The sequence below is a fragment of the Lontra canadensis genome, unplaced genomic scaffold, assembly GCF_010015895.1.
Source record: "Lontra canadensis isolate GAN:19392208 unplaced genomic scaffold, GSC_riverotter_1.0 scaffold3, whole genome shotgun sequence".
NCBI lineage: Eukaryota > Metazoa > Chordata > Mammalia > Carnivora > Mustelidae > Lontra > Lontra canadensis.
Genome location: NW_022630997.1, coordinates 18,100,748 through 18,124,541, shown reverse-complemented (window position 1 = coordinate 18,124,541; position 23,794 = coordinate 18,100,748). Strand labels below are relative to the sequence as shown.

General features: G+C 44.3%; 1 protein-coding gene across 3 annotated transcripts in view; it reads right to left on the bottom strand.

Annotated features, from left to right (window-relative positions):
- DNMBP (dynamin binding protein) overlaps positions 1–23,794 on the bottom strand; it is a 101,256-nt gene that overhangs the window by 28,020 nt on the left and 49,442 nt on the right. The window contains exon 1 of one of the 3 annotated variants that reach the window (XM_032882435.1): positions 11,197–12,583. The exons of the other annotated variants lie outside the window; for them this stretch is intronic. Coding sequence (XP_032738326.1) covers positions 11,197–12,367 — 1,171 coding nt within the window. The 5' untranslated portion in view covers positions 12,368–12,583. Of the gene's footprint in view, positions 1–11,196; positions 12,584–23,794 lie in introns of those variants that run through there. 3 annotated transcript variants of the gene reach the window in all.

The following is a 23,794-nucleotide window of genomic DNA, read 5'->3' as shown; positions in this document are numbered from 1 at the left end:
CTATTGTTACTTAATCTTTAGGCAGCAGAAGTGGAATTATCAAGAGAGCAAAAACAGTTTTCATAAAATAGCCCGCCAAGAATAAATTATCAGCTGAGTAAGCAGATTTTTATTATAATCGGCCAAAAAAAAAAAAAGCACCTCTATACGAAAAGATTTATAATCCAAACACACACGCACCTGATGTTATATTTACCAAGTCTCTTGAGGGAAGTTATTATTGCTCTCATTTTACAAATGAGGAAACAGGGGCACAAAGCAATGACATGGCTGGTGTGTGACCGCAGGGCTGAGACAGCTGCATATTCAAACCCAGCATTCATGGCCTGTGCTTCCCATGAGGGGTCAAGGTCTGTTCTGGATTATAGGTCTTCTCCGTAGGCACATGGCCATGCCTGGCATTATAGTTCCATTTGCTCATGTCCGTGCCCCTCTGGCTATTTTTCTATCCTACCCTATAAAACTAGACTTTTCAGCTTCTATGAGGTAATTTTTATTCCTTCCACTTGCTCTCATAGTATTTTACGTATACTTTATAAATGAGCATCCCCCCCACAATCAATTTCCCTGAATCATAATCCTATTCAAGTTCTAACTACAAAACTGTATGAATATTTAATAGGGAGCTACCAAGCAGAACGGTAGGCCATTGGGCAAGTAGAAAAAGTTGAAATGCCCTCAAAAGCTTTCCTTAGTCTCATCGGGAAAGTTATGTTATCTCTCCTGAGTTCAGAAATAGCAAATGCGATAGGGTAAAATTGGTGGTACTTAAAGTTACTCCCATTTGATTTAATGAATCTACTTGAGCAGGCAAAACATAAATTCATGAAACAAACGAATAATGCAAAATAGAATCAACTTAAGCATTAAGGGCTTTGGTAATATTTATTAGAATGAACCCAATCTCTCAAAGATTCTTTCCAAGTGTGATCCGATATTTTGATGGTAAAATCTCATTAAACTCAGGATATCTGACATTATATTACTAGTATCTGTTTTCTAGCTGAAACATGGGGAAAAAAAAATAAAACCTCAATACAAGGGAAATATAAGTCAGGTTTTCCCTGGGAACCCAATCATAAGTACTGTGTTGGTTTAAACAAGCTCTGGGTAATAGAGAAGGAGAGTAGTCCCTCTCTCCTTCTCTATCTCCTCTGGCTTCCATTTCTGAGCTGTAAGTGGAGCTGCTTCTAAGATCTTGAGAGGAGAGCAGGTATAGTGAATAAAGTCCTCAAAAAAGCCCTGGGATCTAGCCCTGCCTCCCCTCCTTCCTGTGTGATCTCAGACATGTTACAGGACCTCTCTGGGTTGTTGTTTCCATATACATATAACAAAGGGGTTGGGACTCGTTGGTCACTTCCGAGATCTAAACTCTTCCATGATGTGCTACCTTATTACTTCATTTACTCATCTCAGTTTGGAGTAACCACATCAACTACTAACTAGTCCCCAAAGCAATGGCACTTGGTATGTAAGGCCTCTTTGGACCCACCCAGGCAGCCACTTCGTCTCCTCAAGCCCTGAGGACAGGGTCCTTGTTGCCGTTATTATGGAACTCAGTGAAGCCAACTTCCAGTATATGTTCCCTTCCTCATCCTTGAACATGACAAGCCCAGCTTGTCTTTCTTTCTCCTCACCTCCTGTCCTTTAAGTCCAGCTAGATGAAAGCCTCTCTAGTCCCTGCATCGGTCTTTTCTCTAAACTTCCCTTCTTGAGCAGCAATACAAAATAATACATACCAGGGCACCTGGATGGCTCAGTGGGTTAAAGCCTCTGCCTTGGGCTCTGGTCATGGTCCCAGGGTCCTGGGATCAAGCCCCACATCGGGCTCTCTGGTTGGCAGGGAGCCTGCTTCCCACTCTCTCTCTGCCTGTCTCTCTGCCTACTTGTGATCTCTCTCTCTCTGTCAAATAAATAAATAAAGTCTTCAAAATAATATGTACCATTTTATCTTTTTTTTTTTTAACACTCCCAAGTCATATCTATTCTAGGATTATGATGCTGGTTCAACTTTTAAAAATCAAACAATGTAATTCACCACATCAATAGGCAAAAGAAGAAAAATCATAGGACCAAGTCAATTGACAGGGGAAAAAATACATTGGAAAAAAATCCAACATCCATTTATTGTAATAAATAGGAAAAAGGAAATAGGAAAACTAGGACTAGAGTGCAGTTATCTCAACTTGGAACAGAACATGTATTAAAACCCTACTTACTGTTTAGTGTACCTATTCTGTGCCCCAAAATAGAATATTCCATTTGACAACACACATTCACTGAGTACCTATGACATCCCAACTTACTAGGTTCTGGAAATACTCTCTTTACCACCATCACAAAGCTTAGATGCTACTGGACTTCTGTACCTAATGTATACCTAATCCATAGGATTTAGCACAGCAAGTGGTGCTTAATAAATGGCAACAATCATTGTAACTTAGAGTGCCCTGAGCATTACTCTGCTATTGTTGGGATATAAGACATTATCCAAAGATTTTTAGAAATCATGAACTATCCTAAGTTTTATGAAAATTTTAGTTAAAATTTAGGACTGTGGCACTGGGGGTAAATCAGGTTTCCATCCTCCTCTAAGCGGGGCAGGGGCTGGAGACCAAAAAAATCGAATTTCCTATCTCCAAATCACTGAGGAAAGTTAGAGGAATTCTACCATATTTTTCATCTAAGTATCGCTGTGAGGTCAGCACTAAGTAGAAACATCTTCATATTTCAACAGATGCTAAGATGCACATTTTTTTTCACATTTTAACATCTCTAAAAGCAAGATGTGTTTTCCAATAGTGTGTTAAAGTTTAATTAGATGTTGTCTTTTTAATGGTACCTAAACTTTTTCAGTGTCTTACAATAGATGGTGTTGTAGATGGTTAGAGTCAATGAAACATAATATATTCCATCAGCCTCCTCTCAGTTCACAATTAGAAGATATGGGTTTCTTGATATGGTGGGATGAGGTCCACTGTGGAACCGTGTATGCAAACATGTCCCTTCCTACCAGTAATCACTGTGCGTGGGCACGATTAGAGCCTGATGGTCATGCCCAGTGTGGGCACTGCCTGGTTTCTCGGGAAGTACCAATTTGGAAAATTCTGGGGCACCTACTCTGTGGGTGAGTCAAGTTCCTGGGTTCTCACTTTGACATCCTATTTAAGGCCAGGCCTGCTGTGGTTTTGCAAGTTAGCTGCTTTGATTCACCTGTCCTCCCACTGCGCCCTCTAACATCCTCCGGTCTGCATGAAAGATGGTCCTCAAGAGCTCTTCTTCCTATCCACCCCCAACCGCTTGCCTTTCCTTGAGATCTCTTGCTTTTACAGAGACCTGCCATCGTCCCAGGCCAATCTTCCTATGTTGCTGAGGAAACATTCTACAAAGACAATTTAGGGGACAGCTTGTGGAGGAAACAGACAATCTAGCTTGAGGACACAGCTCCCGATGCCAGGGCAAGGCCTCTGGGTTTGGTGGGAATCTACCAGACTGGATCATTCCAAACTCAGGAGGGCCTTATTTCCTCTCAGGCTTCAGTCATCTCCTAACCTTTGGGTAAATATGGCCCCCCACATATGTCTTTTGCCTCCACATATTTACCCTTTCCTTCTCCTTTCCCTCCTGCCTACCATCTGTCCTCCAATAAGCAACACCACCCTGATTGTAAAAAGTAAGCACAGGAAAGCTTTGTCCAACTCTGTGACCCCTCAGCTACAGTCACAGGTCTTTGATTCTTTTTGCCAAAGGTCTTGAAAGAGTGATCTTCATGCGCTCCTTCTATAACCTCATCCCCCATAGAAATCCTCTGAAAGTAATTCTGAGTCATCACTGTTACATCAATATTGTCTTTTCAGTCAACGAGTAACCTCCTCGACAAATCCAACGGCATTTTCTTGGGACTCTTCACAGCATTGGCCATTCTCTCTTACTTTAAATTCTCTGGTTTTCCATCACCAAAGGCAAGCAAAAATGAACCATTGGGACTTCATCAAGACCAAAGGCTTTGCACAGCAAAGAAAACAGTCAACAAAACCAAAAGACAACCCACAGAATGGGAGAAGATATTTGCATACAACATATCAGATAAAGGGCTAGTATCCAATCTATAAAGAACTTATCAAACTCAACACCCAAAGAATAAAGAATCCAATCAAGAAATGGGCAGAAGACATGAACAGACATAGTGCAAAGAAGACATTCAAAAGGCCCACACGTGGGGCGGCTGGGTGGCTCAGTGGGTTAAGCCTCTGCCTTCGGCTCAGGTCATGGTCTCAGGGTCCTGGGATCGAGCCCCGCATAGGGCTCTCTGCTCAGCGGGGAGCCTGCATCCCCCCTCTCTCTCTGCCTGCCTCTCTGCCTACTTGTGATCTCTGTCAAATAAATAAATAAAATCTTTAAAAAAAAAAAAAAAAGGCCGACACGTGAAAAAGTGCTTAACATCACTTGGTATCAGGGAAATACAAATCAAAACCACAATGAGATACCACCTCACACCAGTCAGAACAGCTAAAATTAACCAGCCAGGAAATGACAGATGATGGCGAGGATGCAGAAAAAGGGGAACCCTCCTACACTGCTGGTGGGAATGCAAGCTGGTGCACCCACTCTGGAAAACAGTATGGAGGTTCCTCAAAAAGTTGTAAATAGAGCTACCCTATGACCCAGAAATTGCATTACTGGGTATTTACCCTAAAGATACAAATGTAGTGATCTGAAGGGGCACATGCACCCCAATGTTTATAGCAGCAATGTCCACAATAGCCAAACTATGGAAAGAGTCCAGATGTCCATCTACAAATGAATGGATAAAGAAGATGTGGTATATCCAGCCATCAGAAAATGAAATCTTGCCATTTGCAACGACATTGATAGAACCAGAGGCTATTATGCTAAGCAAAATAAGTCAATCGGAGAAAGACAATTATCATATGATCTCACTGATAGGAGGAATTTGAGAAACAAGACAAAGAATCATAGGAGGAGAGAGGGAAAAGTGAAACAAGATGAAACCAAAGAGGGAGACAAACCATAAGAGACTATCACAGGAAACACACTGAGGGTTGCTGGAGGGGAAAAGGGTGGGAGGGATGGGGAGGCTGGGTGATGGATACTGGGGAGGGTGTATGCTATGGTGAGCACTGTGAATTGTTTAAGACTGATGAATCACAGACCTGTACCCCTGAAGCAAATAATACATTATATGCTAATAAAAAATACACATATTGAAGGTAAATTCTCTGGTTTTCTCCTGACCTCCTCACATGATCTCGCCCTATCCCTCCTCTGTCTGCCCCCAAACTGTGGCTTGGTTCTCAGACACCTGCTCTTCTCCCCAGTCACTCTTTGCCTCACAGAAGGCATCTACGCAGAGTTTCAGTGATTACATCTGAGAGGATGACGCACCCCATGCACGCCTAGCCCACCTTATTCCTCAAGCTCTGGTCCAAACTGCCATCTGGTTTCTGAGACTTCAGTACTCCAGTGCTCCCCACACTATGTTTCTCTGTCACCACAATTATGTAACCTTGCTCATAAAGTTTCCCCAACCGGGAATGCTCCCCCTGCTTCTCTCTGCCTAGGTCAACCTCCATTACTCTCTTCAGCTTTAGCTCAAGTTCAAACACCTTCCTAAAGCCTTCTCCCCTAACTCAGATAAAGACTGAGCTTTCCCCCTTCTGACTGTCCCTAGCATTCACTGTCTAGATGGTACAATTCTGTACCATAGTACATGATTGTTTTACATTTTACCTCTTCACCTGGTCTGTAAAGTCCTGTGTGTATACTGGGGGTAGGGAGACACCCTTCTCTGGATACCCCCTGATGCTTGGTCCAGCGCTAAGTACAAGTACTGGCTACTAAATCCCTGTTGAACTGTAGTCAAATGGAATCTCTGTGCTGGTGAAGCGACGGTGGTGGCTTATGTTTATTTAGCATTCCCACCCTCCAGGCTCTACTGGACTGTTCAAGGTATGTAGATATCTATAAACTCACTTAATCTTCACAATACTGTCATGTAGGCATATCAACTCGTTTTATTGATAAAGAAACTGCGGCTTGTGAGATTAAATGCTTTACACAAGGTTACACGGGTGGTAGGGCAAGTAGGGGAAAGGTATCTAACAGTTCCCCTTAAGGGACTTATAAAATTGTATTTTAACTATTTGTTTATATGTTGTTTTCTGTTCAAAACTGCAAGTGCCTGAAGGCAGGCACAAGTCTTATCTATCTTCTCCAGTGTCTCAGTGGGGACACAACTGGCACTCTGGACAGGACAATTCTTCATTGGATTGGACAGGTCTACACACTGAAAACATTTTGCGTCCCTGGTCCTTGCCTTCTAAACAAGTAGTTCCCTGCACCTGCCACTGTGACAGCCAAAAGACACCTCCACCCAGTTCCAAATGCGGGGGTTGGTGTGGGCCAGCCAGCCTCAGAACCGGGACACTCCAGAGCTCACCCCATCCCAAATGGGAAGGGTCGGCAGTCTTCGTGGCAATGATTTACACCAAGTGACCCCCATCCCGGACACACCTCTACCATTCTGGACCACGGGTTTGTACCCAGATCAATGAATGGTCAGTTCATATGATGAGGAGGAACTAAAAAACACCAGCTGAGTCACTTGTACTCACTCTCCCCGGAATCTGAATTAGGGTATCAGGCAGATCAGACAGGAACAGAAGCTGTAATAATGGCCCAAGGCAGTAGTGGGACGAGAGTCTGGTTCTGTGTAATCTAAAGTGAAGCAGGAGTAGAAACTATGAGTAAACGGGAGGTGTGGGTCTGCAAGGAGAGAAGCAGCAGACACTCAAGGAAATGCAAAAACATCAAGAGGAAGACGGTCCCTGAAGGAGAGAAAGAAGGAGAGAAAGGGAAGAGCTGTCCAGGAGGAGGACACATGCTTCCAGCCAGGTTGCACTGGAGCAGGAGCCCCACCCCTCCTCAGGACTGTCAAGGAAGCGAGGTCTAACCAGAATGTAAGTGTTTGGGACTCAACACACTCCTGTGAGCTAAAAATTGGGGAGCGGCTCATGCTTATAGTAACAGAATGACATTAGAGGGAGTGGCACAAAGTGCCCCGAGAACAGCCAAGCAGGTGAGTTAGAGTGGTCCTACCGCCCCTACCTGCATTACTGAGCGTGGAACACCGGCATTACTGAGCGTGAAACCTATGGTCTGTTTTGCTGGTCATTTGTGACTCGGATGGGTATGCCCCTCATGGCACCTGCCACACTCAATGGCTTTCAATCAGCATATGACATCAGCCAGGATGAAAAGCTAATGTCTTGGACTGACTGGCAGACATTTTATTCCAATAGTTTGAATCCAGTCTGAATCCAGCCTACAAAGATATCATGTTCACACACCTACAATGCAAAGAAAGAAACCTTGCCCCACAGAGTACTAAAACCTGAACTACATGTGTAATATGGGCAAAACTGCCTTCAAGTCTATGCTGCTTTTTCTCATCTTGGGAGAAAAAAAAAACAACAACCCCACAAGATTTTCCTGGATTCTGATGTTCCACTACAATTACTGTCCAAATTTTAAAGGAATTGCTTCTCTATCTTCATCACCACTTCCCTCCTAAACTCCTTGTAATGTGCTCTGGGCCTTGGTGGCACCTCTTCCTCACTCTATCGGCCAAATGCAAGGTCTTTCTTTGGTCCGCACCCCTCCCCTATTTCTGCAGAGTGTCACTCTGGCTGCGCCCCTCCTCCATTTGAAGTCCCTCCCCCAACACCCTTAACACAACACTTTTCTGCTTTTCTAAGTTCACTGACGTGGAAGGAACTCATAGCTGTGCTTCTAACTTCAACCCTGAGAGCACTGGTCTGGGCTTCAGGAGACCCTGGTTCAGTTCCTGGGCTCAGGATGGAATTTGGACAGAGGTTTCAATTTCTCTGAGCTCCATCTCTTTGGTTACAGAAACAGTGGGTAAGCTTTAAGTGTTTTTCAAACATTTTTTAACTGTGGCTGCCACACTTTACACTGTGACTCAACATATACATAACACATAAGATGTGTGTGTGTATGCATACGCTCACTCACAGAAGTATGACATACATACATACTTTTACTACATCAGATGTGCTATGACATTTTCTATTCACTTTTATTTTTCAAAAATGCTAGTTGAAACCCACCAAATAGACTGTAAGACCCGGTCGTGGTGGTTACCCATTATTTATAAAACACGGGTCTTGCTGATGTGTAGTGATGTAGGATTCGACTGTGGCTCTCCAACCCTGGACCTCCAAGCCTTGACTCTCACCTGGATTCCAATGTCCTAGTTCTCTCTGGGAGACTCCTTCACTCCGATATCCTAATATCACGTAACTCAGTTAACATGGAATTCGAAGCACCAAGTCCTTTCCCCATCATAACCACTTCTCTTACTAGCAAGTGTTAAAATCTTCCTGCTGACTCTTGGTCTAGCAATGGGAGGGCAGCTCGCATTGTTACAAAGCTCCCTGTTGAGAACTATTAGCAACTCTGGGTAAGGCATTTTCTAAAGTAACTATGTGAAAGGCACTGGAAAGCAACCAAAATCAGGCTGAAACTAGAGGGGATAGGACTCAAAACAAGGGAAGCAAACTAGGTAAGATCCATATTTACGCAATTCTTATCCCCTGAAGTCTATCCCTAGTCTTCGAGAATGTGGGGGGAATAAAGCAAAAATGTTAAGTCAACAACTGGCAATTTTCTTGGGCTGAAGAGTCAAAGGCTCGTATGTGGGGCTGTGAGTGTTTAGATATTACGGGAGACGTCTGGAAAAGAGGGAGCCACGCAGACAGCAGCCCAAGATCCGTGCGGAAATTCCCCTCAAATCCCTGAACGCTCCCTGCAGGTGCTGAGACTCCAGGAAGCCGGCAGAAAGCAGGAACAGCTGGATGCCAAAAAGCCCAGCAGATACTCATTCACAACTGTCTGGGGCCGAGAAGACGCAGCCTGAAATGTGAGTCCCTTCAACTTAGGAGGTTCAATAAAACACTCTGGTTTTCCACAGAATCCTCAAAAGAGCCAAACCTTAGGACTAAGGCCCGCCTCCCAGGACGAGGCCTTAGAGGGGACGGGGCGCTCCCCTTGGGTAATCATACCTGCAGACACAGGGTCTGAGGGCAGATGTCCCATGGTGGGGGGCGTCCATCTGGACCTCAGGAGAGAGGAGACCAGAAGTGACAGGCTGGCGGAGCAAATGATAAGGGGGAGGGGGGGGTGGGTCACCAAGAGAGAAAGAACTCATAATTTATGAGCACCTACTATGTTCCAGACATGTCATTAAGTGCTTTATTTATGTTCTCACACCAACACAGGTAGTATTAGCCTCGTTTTATAAATAAGGAATCCAAAGCTCAGAGAGATTAGGTAATTCTCCTGAAGTTACATTATTAATCAATGATGGGGCTGAGATGTGAACTCAGGGCAGAAGACAGACTCCCACGCTTGTTTCTTTCTTGAATTACATGTTGTAACTGTAACATTCGGGAAGGGCAGTGGTATGTGTGTATGTAAGACAGCCAGCAAAGTACGGTAGAAAGCAAAAGGGTTTTCGGGCAGACTAAGATTCTGTTACAGGTTAAGGAGGATTCTAGAGGTACAAAAAAAGGGGTGTCAACTGAGCGAAATACGAATATACCATCAAAACTCCAGTCCTCGAATACAGAGAGAGTTCTAAAATTGGAAATGACAGAAGGTGGGACTGAGCTACTGTTAGATCACAGGGCAAATTTCACCACTCTGGAGAGAAGGGTTTGACTCTCATTAAGTCAGAGAGAGTAAACACACTTATTACACTTAAGAGGCTTAACACAATAAGGAACTAAAGATAGGAAACAAAGTTCATCTAAGGAACAGATGTGGGGAAAGGGAATAGGACCAATACAAAAACCAATATAAGGAATCATAGAACCACTTGTGTGTGTGTGTGTGTATGTGTGTGTGGGTGGTTGGTTGTTGTTGTTTTGAGCTGGAAGGAATTTAGAGGTCATTCAATCCCTATCATCTCAGAGCAAAACTGCCCCTAGCAAAAGTGGCTAGCTGCTAAATACCTCTGTCTCCCAACTAAAACCGGGTAGGTTTCATTCTTATCTTTACAAATGCAGGTGGGGAGCCTGATTTATCCAAAACAATGTCCTGGAAATTCTAGTTTAGTCCAGACTGTGCTGGAAAACCACAGGATAAACCACCAGCAGTTAGGGCATGTCAGACCAGGGACTTGCCGTGCCCCCGCCAAGATTGAACGTATTCTGAAGATCTCGGTGAGAGACTTTCCACTTCGGAGGAAGGTGTGCAATAGATTTTCTAGATCCTTCACATTTTCTGACTCTAACCCTTATCCTCTGGTCATAACCTACACTCCCCCAAATTGGCAACCAGAAAGTTGGCCTGGCAGGAGAAGAGCACATACATAATAAAAATAAAGGTTTAACAGAGAGTCCAGAAATTATAAAAAAAAAAAAATAAATAAAACAAAATATAGTTCATTTCAGAGACCTGGAGAAGATAAGCTGGCAAGAAAGAAAGAACCTCTACATTATAAAAGACTCAATTAATACTCACATTACAGATAACTCAGTTTAGGGCTAAAGGAGATGGAGTAATTTGAATATACAAAGCATTGTGTGCTTGAACAAAGCACTATGCAGAATATCATCTTCTGATTTCCAGAAGAGTGGTAGTGCTCATCATTCACGCAAGATTCCTGACTGTCAAGACATGAACACTCTATAAAACAAGTTAAATCTTCTTTTCCCTAATGTCTAAACTATAGGGATTGAGAGAAGGAACATGCCAGGAAAATAAATTATCTCTTGGTGCCTCGATAATGAACTTGCCATCCCCAGAAGACAGAAAAAAAAAAAAAAAATTAAAGTAAGAATGGAAAGATATTTAGGATTAGAGATGCCTGACAAAACCCAGAATGGAAAGGAAAGTTCCCATGAGAATAGGGTCTGGTTCTGGAGGCCACGGTGCATATGTATAGCATTGGATACGGTCTTGCTCCGTGAAGTGCCTCCCAAAAGGATTAAATCTCTTAGAGATTTGAATGTTCTCATTCAAGACACACTTAAATAAGAATTTCAAGGGTCAGTTTCCTTAAGTGCATGAGTGTTCCTAGTACCTGGTATAACCACCCCTTTTATCTATTTTCATGTTGTAGCCTTCTCAAAAGGATGGCTGAGTTCATACCTTGGGTTTTCTTCCTGTTTTGCACAAATTCTGAGCGCCTCAGGCTGCTAGGGGCTGTGCGGCGGTAGCAACTATTCCTTTTCCAAGTCTCCAGGCCATTTCTTTTCTTCTCTTCCTCAAAATGCCAAGTATTCTTCCCTAACCAAGGGCCCTGAACAATGCCACCACCACCGTGGTGTTCTCCCGGGTCCCCTCTCATCCGCCGATCCTGCAGACTATCCGGGAATGTGCCTCTGCTCCCAAGCGCTGTCTTTCCTGCTTTGTCAATGCCATTATCCTCCCAATTCTTCATCTGATGCACAGAATCTGTCCCTCTGTAATTCTGAAATTTATACTCACAGTTTGCAAATAAAGTATTGTAGCCTTTATTTTCCATATCAAAGTCACTGGGAGCCAGCGCGTGACTCTCTGCTTTGGGACAGATTTTACCATTTTGATAAACCTTTTTGTCCCTTTCATAGTACTTGACAAATTCTTTACCTTCATTCATTCCATCCAAATCTGGGAAGTCCACAGACCGACCATTAGTATAATTCCCAGGAGCCTGACATAAATTGTTGAGGTTTCTATAATAAAAATTAGCTTCTTCATAATCCTCAGGATTATAATTAAAATTCCTGTGGTCCATGTGCCACTTTTCAGGTTGACCACAATTCCCCCCAGAATCATCCAAACCACTGGGGCGAGTGCACCATTCATTTTCTTTGGAGTCCTCAGGATCACCATTCAGATTCTGACCATTTGTGTGGCCATTCACGTCCCCATACCCTCTAGCTTTCCAGCTTTCTGGGCTGCCTGTAAGCCAGTTACCCTTAGTCCCTGGGCTCAGATTCCCATAATCCATGTTTTCTGAGTTCTTGTAACCATCACAACTCTGAGCCGTACTTCCGTAGTTCATACAGTCCTTTCGACTTTCTTCCGCTTCCTCACAGTCCTCGTAGCTTGGTTCACTCTGCTCAAAAGCCCAGTATCCACAATGCCTTTTTCTGTAGGGCCGATTCTGCCCCAAGGTCCAGTGTCTGGAATCCAAGCTGCCTTCTCTGTAAAGTCGATCCAGCCCTGTAAGGTCCCTCTTCTGTAGGCTCCTGTGGTCTTCATACTCCCAGCTGGAGCCCCAGTGCTCTTTCTTCTCCGCTTCTCTTTCTTCTCTAACTTCATAGGTCTCACACATGCTTGGTGTGTGTAAAGACGGGCGTTTTACTTCCTTCTTCCATGGGCCTGGGCGGGGCTGAAATGTGGACAGGTGCAGGTTAGCCTAAGGCTGTATCCGTCCTTCTGAAAATGTCTCCCAAGGTGTCTGAGACACTCTTCTTGCTCCTCCAGCTGGAGCACAGAGATGTGGAGCTATTTTAACCTCAGGTTCCAATCAGGAAGCTGCTATATCTTTCCCCACAGAGGCCAGAAGATAATTAGTAACCAGTGTTCATGTGATTGGAGTTGGCAGCTTTGTTCAGTGTTTCCCTCAAGCTGGTCAAACTGGCTTGGCTGCTTTCTATGCTGAAGGTAGAAGCATTCTGCTGTTCGAAAGGTCTTTCAGAAAAACACCGAGTGAGGGAGAACAGCCCCCTTTAAAAGCCCAAGGTAAGGTCCCATAGCTCTTCTGCCTCTTTAGGTATTTCAGTCATCAACCAGTGGTATAAGTCATGTTTTCATGCACAGCTCAGCACAACACGTGGACGTTCCCCATCCTCCAAGTTGGGCTTTCTACTCCCTGGACATTTGAAAATCTGTGGATCTCCCTTAGTGAGAAGCAGAACTCTTCCTCCTTTGAGAGTTTGCTTTTTATGGGAGTCAAGTTACCAGCTGGCATACACTCAAATCACAAGTGGTTTCCACTCCCGCCTGTAGACGCATGGGGACATCCCACTGGAGCAAGAAAGAGAACTTCCTTCTTACTCCGATTGGGTGTATGGTCATATTCAAACTGTCCCCTAGAAGAACGTAGCTACGTAGGCTTTCACACTTTCCTTGATACTTGCCATGGCAGAGAAGCATGAAGACCATTTCCTAAAAATCTCTTTCCTATCCAATCATCCAGCATATTCAGGAAATGGGGAAGAAGGTTAGAAAGCAGAAAGGTACAGATAAAAATACCTATTTGAGTCAAGAAATAATAGCGAGGCGCCCATTATAGGTGAGGTATTGTAGGAGAGAGAAAACAGGGGCAAGTTAGCCCCTGCCTCTTGCAATACAGGAGCAACACTCAAAGGAAAATCCAATGTGACCAGCTCTATAACAAACACAGATGGCTTTGGCGATGAAGCAGAGTCCTACTGGGGCAACTGGAGATTTTGCAGAAGGGGTGGCTTTTGAGCAATGCCTTCAAGCATGAGCAGAATTTCCACAGAATTAGGAAGTGGGGAACAGTTTGAAAGACAGAGTAAGTAGAAAAAGTAACAGAAGATAAGGCCGGAGGGGTAGACTGGGGCAGATCCCAAAGGACCTGAATGCTGTTTACCTCATTCAAGGAGGAGTACCAGGCTCAGAGCCAGGCTTTGGTAAGATGACTCTTCTGGCTACTGGGTCATCTACTGGATGCCCAGGAATGATTCCTTGAACCTTCGTCTAATCCCTATTTGTGAAACAATACACAACATAACTGTAAGGAGACCAGGGTTATGCGCTTTGTCAATAATGAGATGTTTACTCTTGGACAAACCACTTACTCTCTCGGGGACTGAATCTACCCATCTGTAAAATGAGACAGCTGGTCCCCAGGACTCCCAATTCTTCCAGTTATAAAAAATCCATGGAGCTGTTTTCCTCACTACTTCTTTTTCCTTTCCTCAAATACCTAATGTGCCAGTAGGCATCTCTGGTCAGGTGACAGACGCGCCGCCCCAGTGACAGTCTCTGCTTCCTGCGGTTCTTGCCATCTTCCAGAGCAAATCTCTCTCTCATCTCACCCATGTTACTTTATTATAGTTGTTTATCTCTATCTCTTACACTGAATACTCCGTGCAGGCGGGAACCATGTCTAATTTATAGGTAGGTGCTAGAGGCCAGGAGAGGGCAAGCTAGCTTAGGGGTTAAGAACACACTTCTGTGAGCCCTGGGTGCGAGACTGACTCTTGCCACTCACCAGCTGGATAATCTTGGGGAAGTTACTAAGCTCTCTGAGCCTGTGTTGTCATGTTTCCATCTTAAGCACAGAAGACATGACATTTCTGTGGAACATGATTAATTCTAAAAAGTATCATTATTGAGGAGTTCCTACTACCTGGAATTTGAGACACTTTTGTTCTGCCTCCCGTATATCTCACGCAGGAACAGTTGACAAATGTATCCCAAAACCTAGAAGTACGGAAGGTGGTGGAAGATCCTGGAACTTGCTCTGGCTTTGGGGATGTGGCATTGAGCCGAAACTCCCTTCGAATTCCTCTTCAGACACTCTGAAATCATCACAGTATCTGGCAATCCCCCGGGACTTGGGGTACTCATCTTCAATGATTATTTCTTTAAATGCCATCTATCTTTCTTTTTCTTTCTTTTCTTTCTTTCTTTCTCCTTCCTTCCTTCCTTCCTTTCCTTCCTTCCTTTCCTTCCTTCCTTCCTTTCTTTTTTAAAGTAAACTCTACTCCCAATGTGGGGCTCAAGCTCACGACCCCAAGACTCCCCAGACTGAGGCAGCCAGGCGCCCCTGCAGGGTCCCCTCTCTGAGGACGGGCCTCGGTGCTCATCCTCATGCTTCAATTGGAGGGTAACTGCGGCTGCCGCCCCCGTTCAGCGCAGTGACGGGAGTGGGGGCTCAGGGGTCTGGCTCCCCTCATTCATCACACCGATTTGCTCCAGGAGCCCCTCCTGCCGCACCGCCGCCCAGTCTGCAGTCCCTGCACCCGTGCCCACTTGCTCTGCGGTCCTCTCCCGAGCTCACTGCAGAGATAGTTTCCTCTCTTTCACGCCATCTGCTTTCAGGCTTTCAGAAAATGACTCCATCTCTGGCCTTGCCAGAATACTCTTCCTCGCTGGGATTTCTGTTTCCAGTCATGGTCAGCGGCCTGAAGCAGGGGGGAGGGAAGCGAGCGGAGCTGGCCTGCCATTCTCCTGAGCTTCTCTCCCCTCAGCACCCTGCAGGCCCTGCAGCCACAGACCACTGGGGCTGTTTCCTCTACTGACCGCATGTGGGATCGGAGCTCTCTGGCACACCTGCCCAGTGACGGCCGTGTGTCCTTGGGCCCTAGTCTGCTGTGGCCACCTTGCTTTCTGCCTTTTTCCTCTAGAAATCATTACCGTTTCTTCATCCTTTCCCTATCATCTACCATCCTAGTGCGTTTGTACCCATACACTCTGCCTGCCCTCCTGTTCAAATGGAGAAATGGTCTCTGCTCCGACAACGACAACAGGCCAGTCTCTCCGCTGGTTCACTGGATCCCACTCCCGCCCAGCCCCTCAAGAGACGCTGTTCCAGCAGTTTGCCACCCCCCCACTTCTGCTTCTTCAGTGCACCGGCTCTAATGGATCAATCCCGCTCACTGGACTACCTGCATCTCCTTGGCTAGCCCATCTTCCTGTCCTGCCGCTCGCAAACACCAGCGTGTCCCGGGGCTTCTCCTAGATCTGCAATCACCTGGCATACAGCAGGACTGCGGGGAACATGGATTTGACTGGAAATGTGGTTTCTGCCCTTATCCGGTGCAGCTGCCTCTTGGCCTAAGGAAGAGCTGTCAAGGAGACAGCTCTGGCTAAAGCTACTCAGAGGGCGTCCGTGGTGCTAGAGCCTCTGGTGGTATGGACAGAGGGCCTGCAAATGAAGGAGAGGAAAGACCCCTAAGACCTAAAGGTAAGTTCCCTGACAGAGGCAGGAAGGAAGCAATAATGAAAAGAGACAACTGGGAGAAGGAAAGGCAGGAGCAGGAGTCTGGCAGCACTGTAAAAGGCGAAAAAGGCTGGAATATAGGAAAATAAGAGGTGTTTGGGGGAAATCTGATATGCTCTGAAAGGTGTATATGCTCTTAATGTGACAGGCTGTGAGAAGCACTTAAGATGCCTCAGGTTTTAAGCCTGGTGGTGAACTGAAAGGGTTAGGAGTTAGGTGAGGGTTCAAATAGAGAAACTGGAACCTTGAGCAGCTTGGGGATGTGGCTAGCATGAATGGGTAAGTGTTTTGGAAACTCGTGCAACTTCATGATAAGCTAGCCGTCAGAAGTGGATCTGCGAGGAAGGGTTAAATATTTTTTCAAAGCATATCAATACACATATGCTCTTGTAGTTTTCAACAAATGAGAGTACTAAAAAATGTTACGCTCGGTATATATTATTTTGGAAGTTGGCAAGGGCCACTCGGGATCCCTCCTCCATGAGCACATGTACTTCTGAGTTTTTCAAGTGCTGCGTCCTACCACCTGCTCTCAGAGACAGAGCAGTCTCTCCTGAAGTTGAAATGCATGGACACCACAGTGGGGCGCAAGGACAGCCAGGGACAGAGCCACACAGCCTGTTCGAGGAGATGGGCCTGAATTTGAACCACAGCACAACCACTGACCAACTGTGACACTCTGGGCCAATCTCTGCTTGCCCATCTGTCAAATGTGGGCAATGTAGAGGATGAGAAAAAGCGCTCAATGACCCAGCATATTGTCTGACAAGTAGTAAGTGCTCAGTTAATTCTAATTATGATTAACGCCTTACTCTTCCAGTTTCCTTCTGCTCCTGGAGAAGTTCAGTGCCTGGGCCGCCTCTCTTTTTCTCTATCTACACCTTATTTTAAAAAAATTTTTAGGGGCGCCTGGGTGGCTCAGATGGTTGGGCATCTGCCTTCGGCTCAGGTCGTAATCCCAGGTTCCTGGGATCGAGCCCTGCATCGGGCTCCCTGCTCAGTGGAGGGTCTGCTTTCTCCTCTGTCTCTCTCCCCTTCTCGTGCTTTCTTTCTCTCCCAAATGAATAAATAAAAATCTTTAAAAAAATTTTTTTAAAGTAATCTCGTTAAATTTCTCTTTAAATAATGTCTCTGTGCTGCCAAAATGTCTTTGTCACTAATGCACATCTCCAGCCCTCACCTCTCCCCTGACTTCAGGGCTGTTACCAAACTGCCTAGGCAACACTTGCACTCAGATGTCTTACAGACACCACAAGGTGACCAAAACTGAGCTCCTGACTTCTGCCCTGTCCCACCTCTCCCAGCAGCCAGTGTCTCCTGCTGTCTTCACCAAGAACTGAGAAATTACTGGCAACTCCAGTCTTTCCAGTTGTCCAACCTCAGGGTCATCCTTCACTCTTCTCTCACACCTCACACCCGACCCAACAGCAAGTCCTAAAGGCTCAGACTCAAAATGTCCCCAGAACCACGGACTCTGCATCATCCCTGGTCTACTGTCCTGGTACAGGCTGCCCAGAGGGACTCTAACATTGTACATCAGACCTCACCACTCCCCTGCTCTAAACCTTCCCATGGCTTCTCATCTTACTCTCAATAATGAACCATAAAACCCACACCTTCGCTCTAGTTGAACTGCCCTCCTTGCTGTCCCTCAAACACGAGACGCACTCTTGTCCTTGCTGTCCCATCTGCCGGTGACGATTACCTCCCCCTCAAAATGGCTTGGTTGGCTTCCTACAATCATCTGGATCTTCACTCAAATGTCACTATTCGGTGAGGTCTTCCCTGATTTCTTAGCTACCTCTGCCTTCTAATTCACATGCATGTTTCTGCTTGCTTAATGTTTATCTCTCCCCACGAGGGCAGAGATCACGGCTTGGAGAGGGCAGAGATCACGGCTTGGAATACAGCAGGAACTCAATACTGGCTGCGTAAATGACCGCCCCAGAGCCTTTCTGGGTCTTGCGAACGTCTGGGAAAGTGAAGGGTCAGAAGTGGCACAGTCAGGCGGCCGCGGGGTGGCAGGAACGCTCACTGCGGAAGGTCCCATGCTGGCGGGGGTGGGGGGTGGGCAGGCCCTTTCCCTGGGTCCAGCAAAGCCTCAGTGAAATCTGAAACCGATACTTAAAATCCCTGGATGTAGTCCAGTTTCTCCACCCCTCTGCCTGGAGCTGGGGTGAGGAAATGTTCACAAAGCCATACTGCAGAGTTAAGAACAGTGATTCACAGGTTACTTATAACTAAGTTAACCATTTCAAGCTACATTTCCTGATGTACGTTAAAAGACCTATCGTAAAAGGAAAAGTAGTTTCAGTCCTAAATTCACATAGATTATTAATGCCTTCTGACTCTGTTTACTGTTTTATACCAAGATAAAATCCATTACAAGTAACGGAGCTAATTTTTACTGAGCCAACACCCTGAACCAGATGTCACAAGTCAAGGAGACTTGCTTTTTTCCTATGTACTGACAAACCAGAAACAAAGGTTATTAATCCTTTCACATAAATTTTATATCTTTTTTTTTTAAAGATTTTATTTATTTATTTGACAGAGACAGATCACAAGTAGGCAGAGAGGCAGGCAGAGAGAGAGAGAGAGGGAAGCAGGCTCTCCGCTGAGCAGAGAGCCCGATGTGGGACTCGATCCCAGGACCCTGAGATCATGACCTGAGCTGAAGGCAGCAGCTTAACCCACTGAGCCACCCAGGTGCCCATAAATTTTATATCTTGAAAGACAACAAATGTTTTGGCTATTTAACTCCCTTATCTTTTACTAGTTTGAGAAGGAATTTTTTTTTAATATTTTATTTACGTATTTGACAGAGAGAGATCACAAGTAGGCAGAGAGGGAGGCAGAGAGGTGGGGGAGAAGCAGGCTCCCCACTGAGCAGAGAGGCCGATGCGGGCTCGATCCCAGGACCCTAAGATCATGACCTGAGCTGAAGGCAGAGGCTTAACCCACTGAGCCACCCAGGTGCCAGAGAATGAATTAATACCTGAGGCATTCCAAGGAATCTTCAGGATAACAAACTGCTTCCGTATGTAGAAAAACTAGATTTTCAAATTTTAAGAAATCTGTCTAGAATATTATATATCACTTCAGTATAAAGATCTTATTGTTCCATATCAGCAGTTTTCCTACTTGTTAACTGAATGGTTCTCTTTAGTGGGCCTTAGATCTCACTCAATATCTTGCTGAAAATGTTCCATTCCTTAACAAACATGTTCTGATTTGATTTGCAACAGTCTTTTAAAATTATCCTGAGAGTCTCTGGTCAATATCCCTTTCCATAGTACCTTAAAGGGAAGAGAAGCTTAGGAGCAAGGTTCCTGATGTGGAGGAGACTGGCTCTACACTTTACCATCATCCACTGCACTGATTCAGAATGTGGGGTCCTTGCCCATAAGAGAGTAAATACGGCCATGAGTCAGAGGCAACAAGACAAATAGTGACTTCAGTAAATACAGAGGTCAGTATCACTAGATCACTAGAGTCTGAGAGCTACAGGAACATGAATGATACTGTGACTACGTCCTTTTTATTGATCAATGGATAGTCAGTGCCGGCCTCCTAGTATGTGCTCTAGAAATATTTGCTGAGAGTTCCGGAGGACGGGAATGAAGATGGCGGCCTCCCAGTCTCCGGCCCGGAGGAGCCGAGAGTCTGGGGCCCCACTCCTCAGTGCGCCCTCAGAGAACAGCGCCCAATTGCTCCCGTCACCCTGGCCTCCGGACACGCTCCGAGCTGACCGAGCCTGTGACCGGTTCAAGTACTTAACTTTACCCAAGGTAGCTGCTGCATTCTTATGCTTGGGTTCCAGAACAAGCCAAAATGGAAGAAAACTGAACTGAACCGTAGCCTGGATGTGAGTACAGCTGATACAGAGCCCATCTAGATCAGCCGAACCATCGTCAACCTATAGACTTGTGCCACTGAGAATATATACTCTTTGCAAGAACTGATTTTTGGGGTCATTTGTTAAAAGCATGTTGTGGCAATAGGTTTTTTGCACAATTCCTCTAGGGTAAATTAAATAAATTAATCAACATAAAAAAAAAAAAGAAATATTTGCTGAGTAAAGAAATGAATGTACTTGTCCTTTTGAGGCAAGGGAACCACTCCTAGAGATAGAACAGAACTGTCACATGCTGAAATAAGATTCTCTCAGGGCTACAGGATATAGTCCTAATTAGGGCCTCTAAAAGTGATGTGTACTAGTCTAGTTATACCATGGGGTATTACTCACCATCAAAGAGAATGAAATCTTACCATTTGCAACGATGTGGAAGAGGCTAGAGGGTATTATGCTAAGTGAAATAAGTCAGAGAAAAGCAGTACCATATGATTTCACTCATATGTGGTGTTTAAGAAACAAAACAATGAACTACAGGGGAAGAAAAAAAAAAACAAACAGAGGGAAGCAAACCCTAAGAGACTCTTAACTACAGAACACAAAGGGTTGATAGAGGGAGTTGGGGTGAGATGGGCTGAAAGGGTGGTGGGGATTAAGGAGGGCACTTGTGATGAGCACTAGGTGTTGTATGTAAGTGATAAATCACTAAATTCTACACCTGAAACCAATTTTACCATGTATGTTAACTAACTTGAATTTAAATAAAAACTAGAAATAGATCATAAAATAAAAATTAATAACTAAAAAAAATAGAAGTATGTACTAGGAAATCTGAAAGTCTGTGGGTTAACTCTACACGTTTCCACTGCTCTGGAAGTCAACACATTCATTGGATTTGAAGGTACTGTGTTTTAGATATAGACCTTAACTTATTAACCAGCAACTCGTTTTGACTAGAAGCTCTTTGAGGGCAGAGAGCACATCTGTGTTTATTACCCTGCCCTTAGCATAGTGCCTGGCGCACAGCAAAAACTCAACCAACGTTTGCTGGGCGAATGAGAGACTGAATTGAATGCCATCATAAAGCCTGCAAAATGGCATCTCGTTCCCCAAAACACTATAACCAGAGACGCTTCCTGCTCTTCTACTCTGACTCAATGTGCTAATTCCAAATTTGAAACTCCAAATTCTCAGAGCCAAATAATGGCTTATCTGAAACTATCAGGGATTTGTGGGGCTCCTGGGAGGCTCAGTCGGTTAGGGGGCTGCCTTCAGTTCAGGTCATGATCCCAGAGTCCTGTGATCAATCAATGGCTCGAGCCCCCATCAGGCTCCCTGCTCGTGGGGAGTCTGCTTCTCCCTCTGCCTTTGCCCCTCCTCCTCCCGGTGAGCGTGCTCTCTCTTTCTCTCTCTCAGATAAATAAATCTTTAAAAAAATGACACAACTATTGGGGCTTTTTAGTTCTAATAACTGAAGTTTGGGTTGTTTAGGTCAATCCTCTCACAGAAAAGAAGTTTAAAAAGTTGGAGAAAATATAAAAAAAATCTTAAAGCTATCAATACACTGACAAGATGGTAGTGCGCTAGACAAAACCAAGGGAAAACTGGAATCCAGAAAGGTAAAAAACCACAGAAATGGCACGGCCCTGGGGCATCTGCCCGTCCCAGAAAAATGGAACATTTGTTTCAATGACCCTCTCAGGAGAAGGGGTCAAAAACTCAAGCCCCAGGGCCTATCTGAGGGGAGAAGTCTAAAAAGAGACCTTTCGCTAGAATAAGCTGGTAAGATTCCAAAGGACTCTTGAGAATGCGTCAGAATGAGAGCAGCCCTCCTGCAAAATTATAGTTGGGGTTCCAAAATCCTGGTCGTCCCTGGAATTTTAAGCCTTGAAATTAGTTTCAGGTAACTGAGCTGGGACTGAGCAGTGCTTCCCTGTGGGAATACCTTCTCAGCGTTTCTTGGGAAATGTGTACGTCTTCCTGAATCCAAAGAAAAATCAGTCAAGAAATGTGGAACATGAGAGAAAATACCATAATTCTCCTGTGAGAATAAAGCCTGGTAATAAAGGTAGACACGTTACTGGTTCGAAGGAATCCACCACATCAAGTTGAAAGCAAGAGCAGAAAATGCTGACACACAGAGTAAAAGATTAAGGTTGACCAGGAGGACAGAACCAGGAGAGAATCGATCAGGATCTAATCAGTTAGTTTTGCTTGTAACTGTTGCTATGCTATGAGTGTGTTTATAAGTGTTTGTGTTCGTGGCCCTGCGTGCTGCTGACAGTGAGTCATGCCTGCAAATCAAATAAATATTAATAACCTTATTTGTACAGCACATTTTATACAAATCTTATGAAGTGACTGTCCAAGAAATATCAAGTTTTAGAAGCAAAAAAAGTCCTTAAATTGGCAATCCTGACAAATGATTCTGTGTAGTGTTAAATCTTGCTCCAAGGGGTGAATAACATTCCATTATTTGAATACTTGAAACCAAAAATGTTTGCCCAGTGTTCTCCAGGGCTTAATATTTGCTACAGTTTATAGTTCTTTGAAATATTTTAACAGAATATTATAGAGAAAATGTGAATATTAATAGTGAATCATTATGTTCTACACTGATATATATCAATTATACCGCAAAAAAATTTAAGATATGAATATTGTCAAAATTTATTGTCTAAATTTTGAATTAGCAAAAACAATATTTAATAGGGAAGCAAAAATCAGAGCAAGTACACAAAATATTTTCATTGTTTAAAAAAATGAGCTTACCCGAAATAACATATATCCTAATGGCCCCATCTAAAGATGCTTTTAGATACATTCTTAACTCAGTCAAAATCAATCCAAGATGGAAACTCTCTCTTATGCATAGAACACTAACAAAATAAAGATCAATACTCTCTGGGAGACTAAAGCTTTGTGTACTTAAAACCTTGTTTTCAGGGTGCCTGGGTGGCTCAGTGGGTTAAGCCTCTGCCTTTGGCTCAGGTCATGATCTCAGGGTCCTGGGATCAAGTCCTGCATTGGGCTCTCTGCTCAGCAGGGAGCCTGCTTGCCCCCCCTTTCTCTGCCTGCCTCTCTGCCTATGTGTGATCTCTGTCAAATAAATGAATAAAATCTTTAAAACAAAACAAAAAAACCTTGTTTTCAGAATAACTTTTCGATATTAATTGTGGGATTGTTTTACAGTTTTGAAATTATTTTTTATCTTTTATTTTATGTGAATATGCCCTTTTAATGTTTTCAAATGTTTACTGTCATATTTATTTCCTGATTTTGATAAATAATCTATAGTTATATAAGACATTAAGGTAAGGGGAAGCTGAGTGAAGGGTATAGGAGATCTTTAATTTTTGGCAACTTTTCTATAGATCTTAAATTATTTTACATTAAAAAGCAAAAAATGTTTTAAAGATTTATTTGAGAGAGAGCGAGCATGAGCCGGAGGGGCAGAGGGAGAGGGACAGAGTATCTCAAGCTGACTCCAGACTGAGCAAGGAACCTCACATAGGGCTTGAACTCACGACCCTAAGATGAAGAGTCACTTACCCTACCAACTGAGCCAGTCAGACACCCCTAAAAAGTATCATTATTGAGAAATTCCCACTACCTGGAATTTGAGACACTTTTGTTCTGCCTCCTATATATCTCACGCAGGAACAGTTTACAAGTATATCCCAAAACCTAGAAGTACGGAAGGCGGTGGAAGATCCTGGAACTTGCTCTGGCTTTGGGGATGTGGCATTGAGCCGAAACTCCCTTTGAATTCCTCTTCAGACACTGTGAAATCATCACAGTATCTGGCAATCCCCCGGGTACGGGTACTCATCTTCAATGATCATTTCTTTAAATGCCTTTCTTTCTTTCTTTCTCTTTCTTTCTTTCTTTCTTTCTTTCTTTCTTTCTTTCTTTCTTTCTTTCTT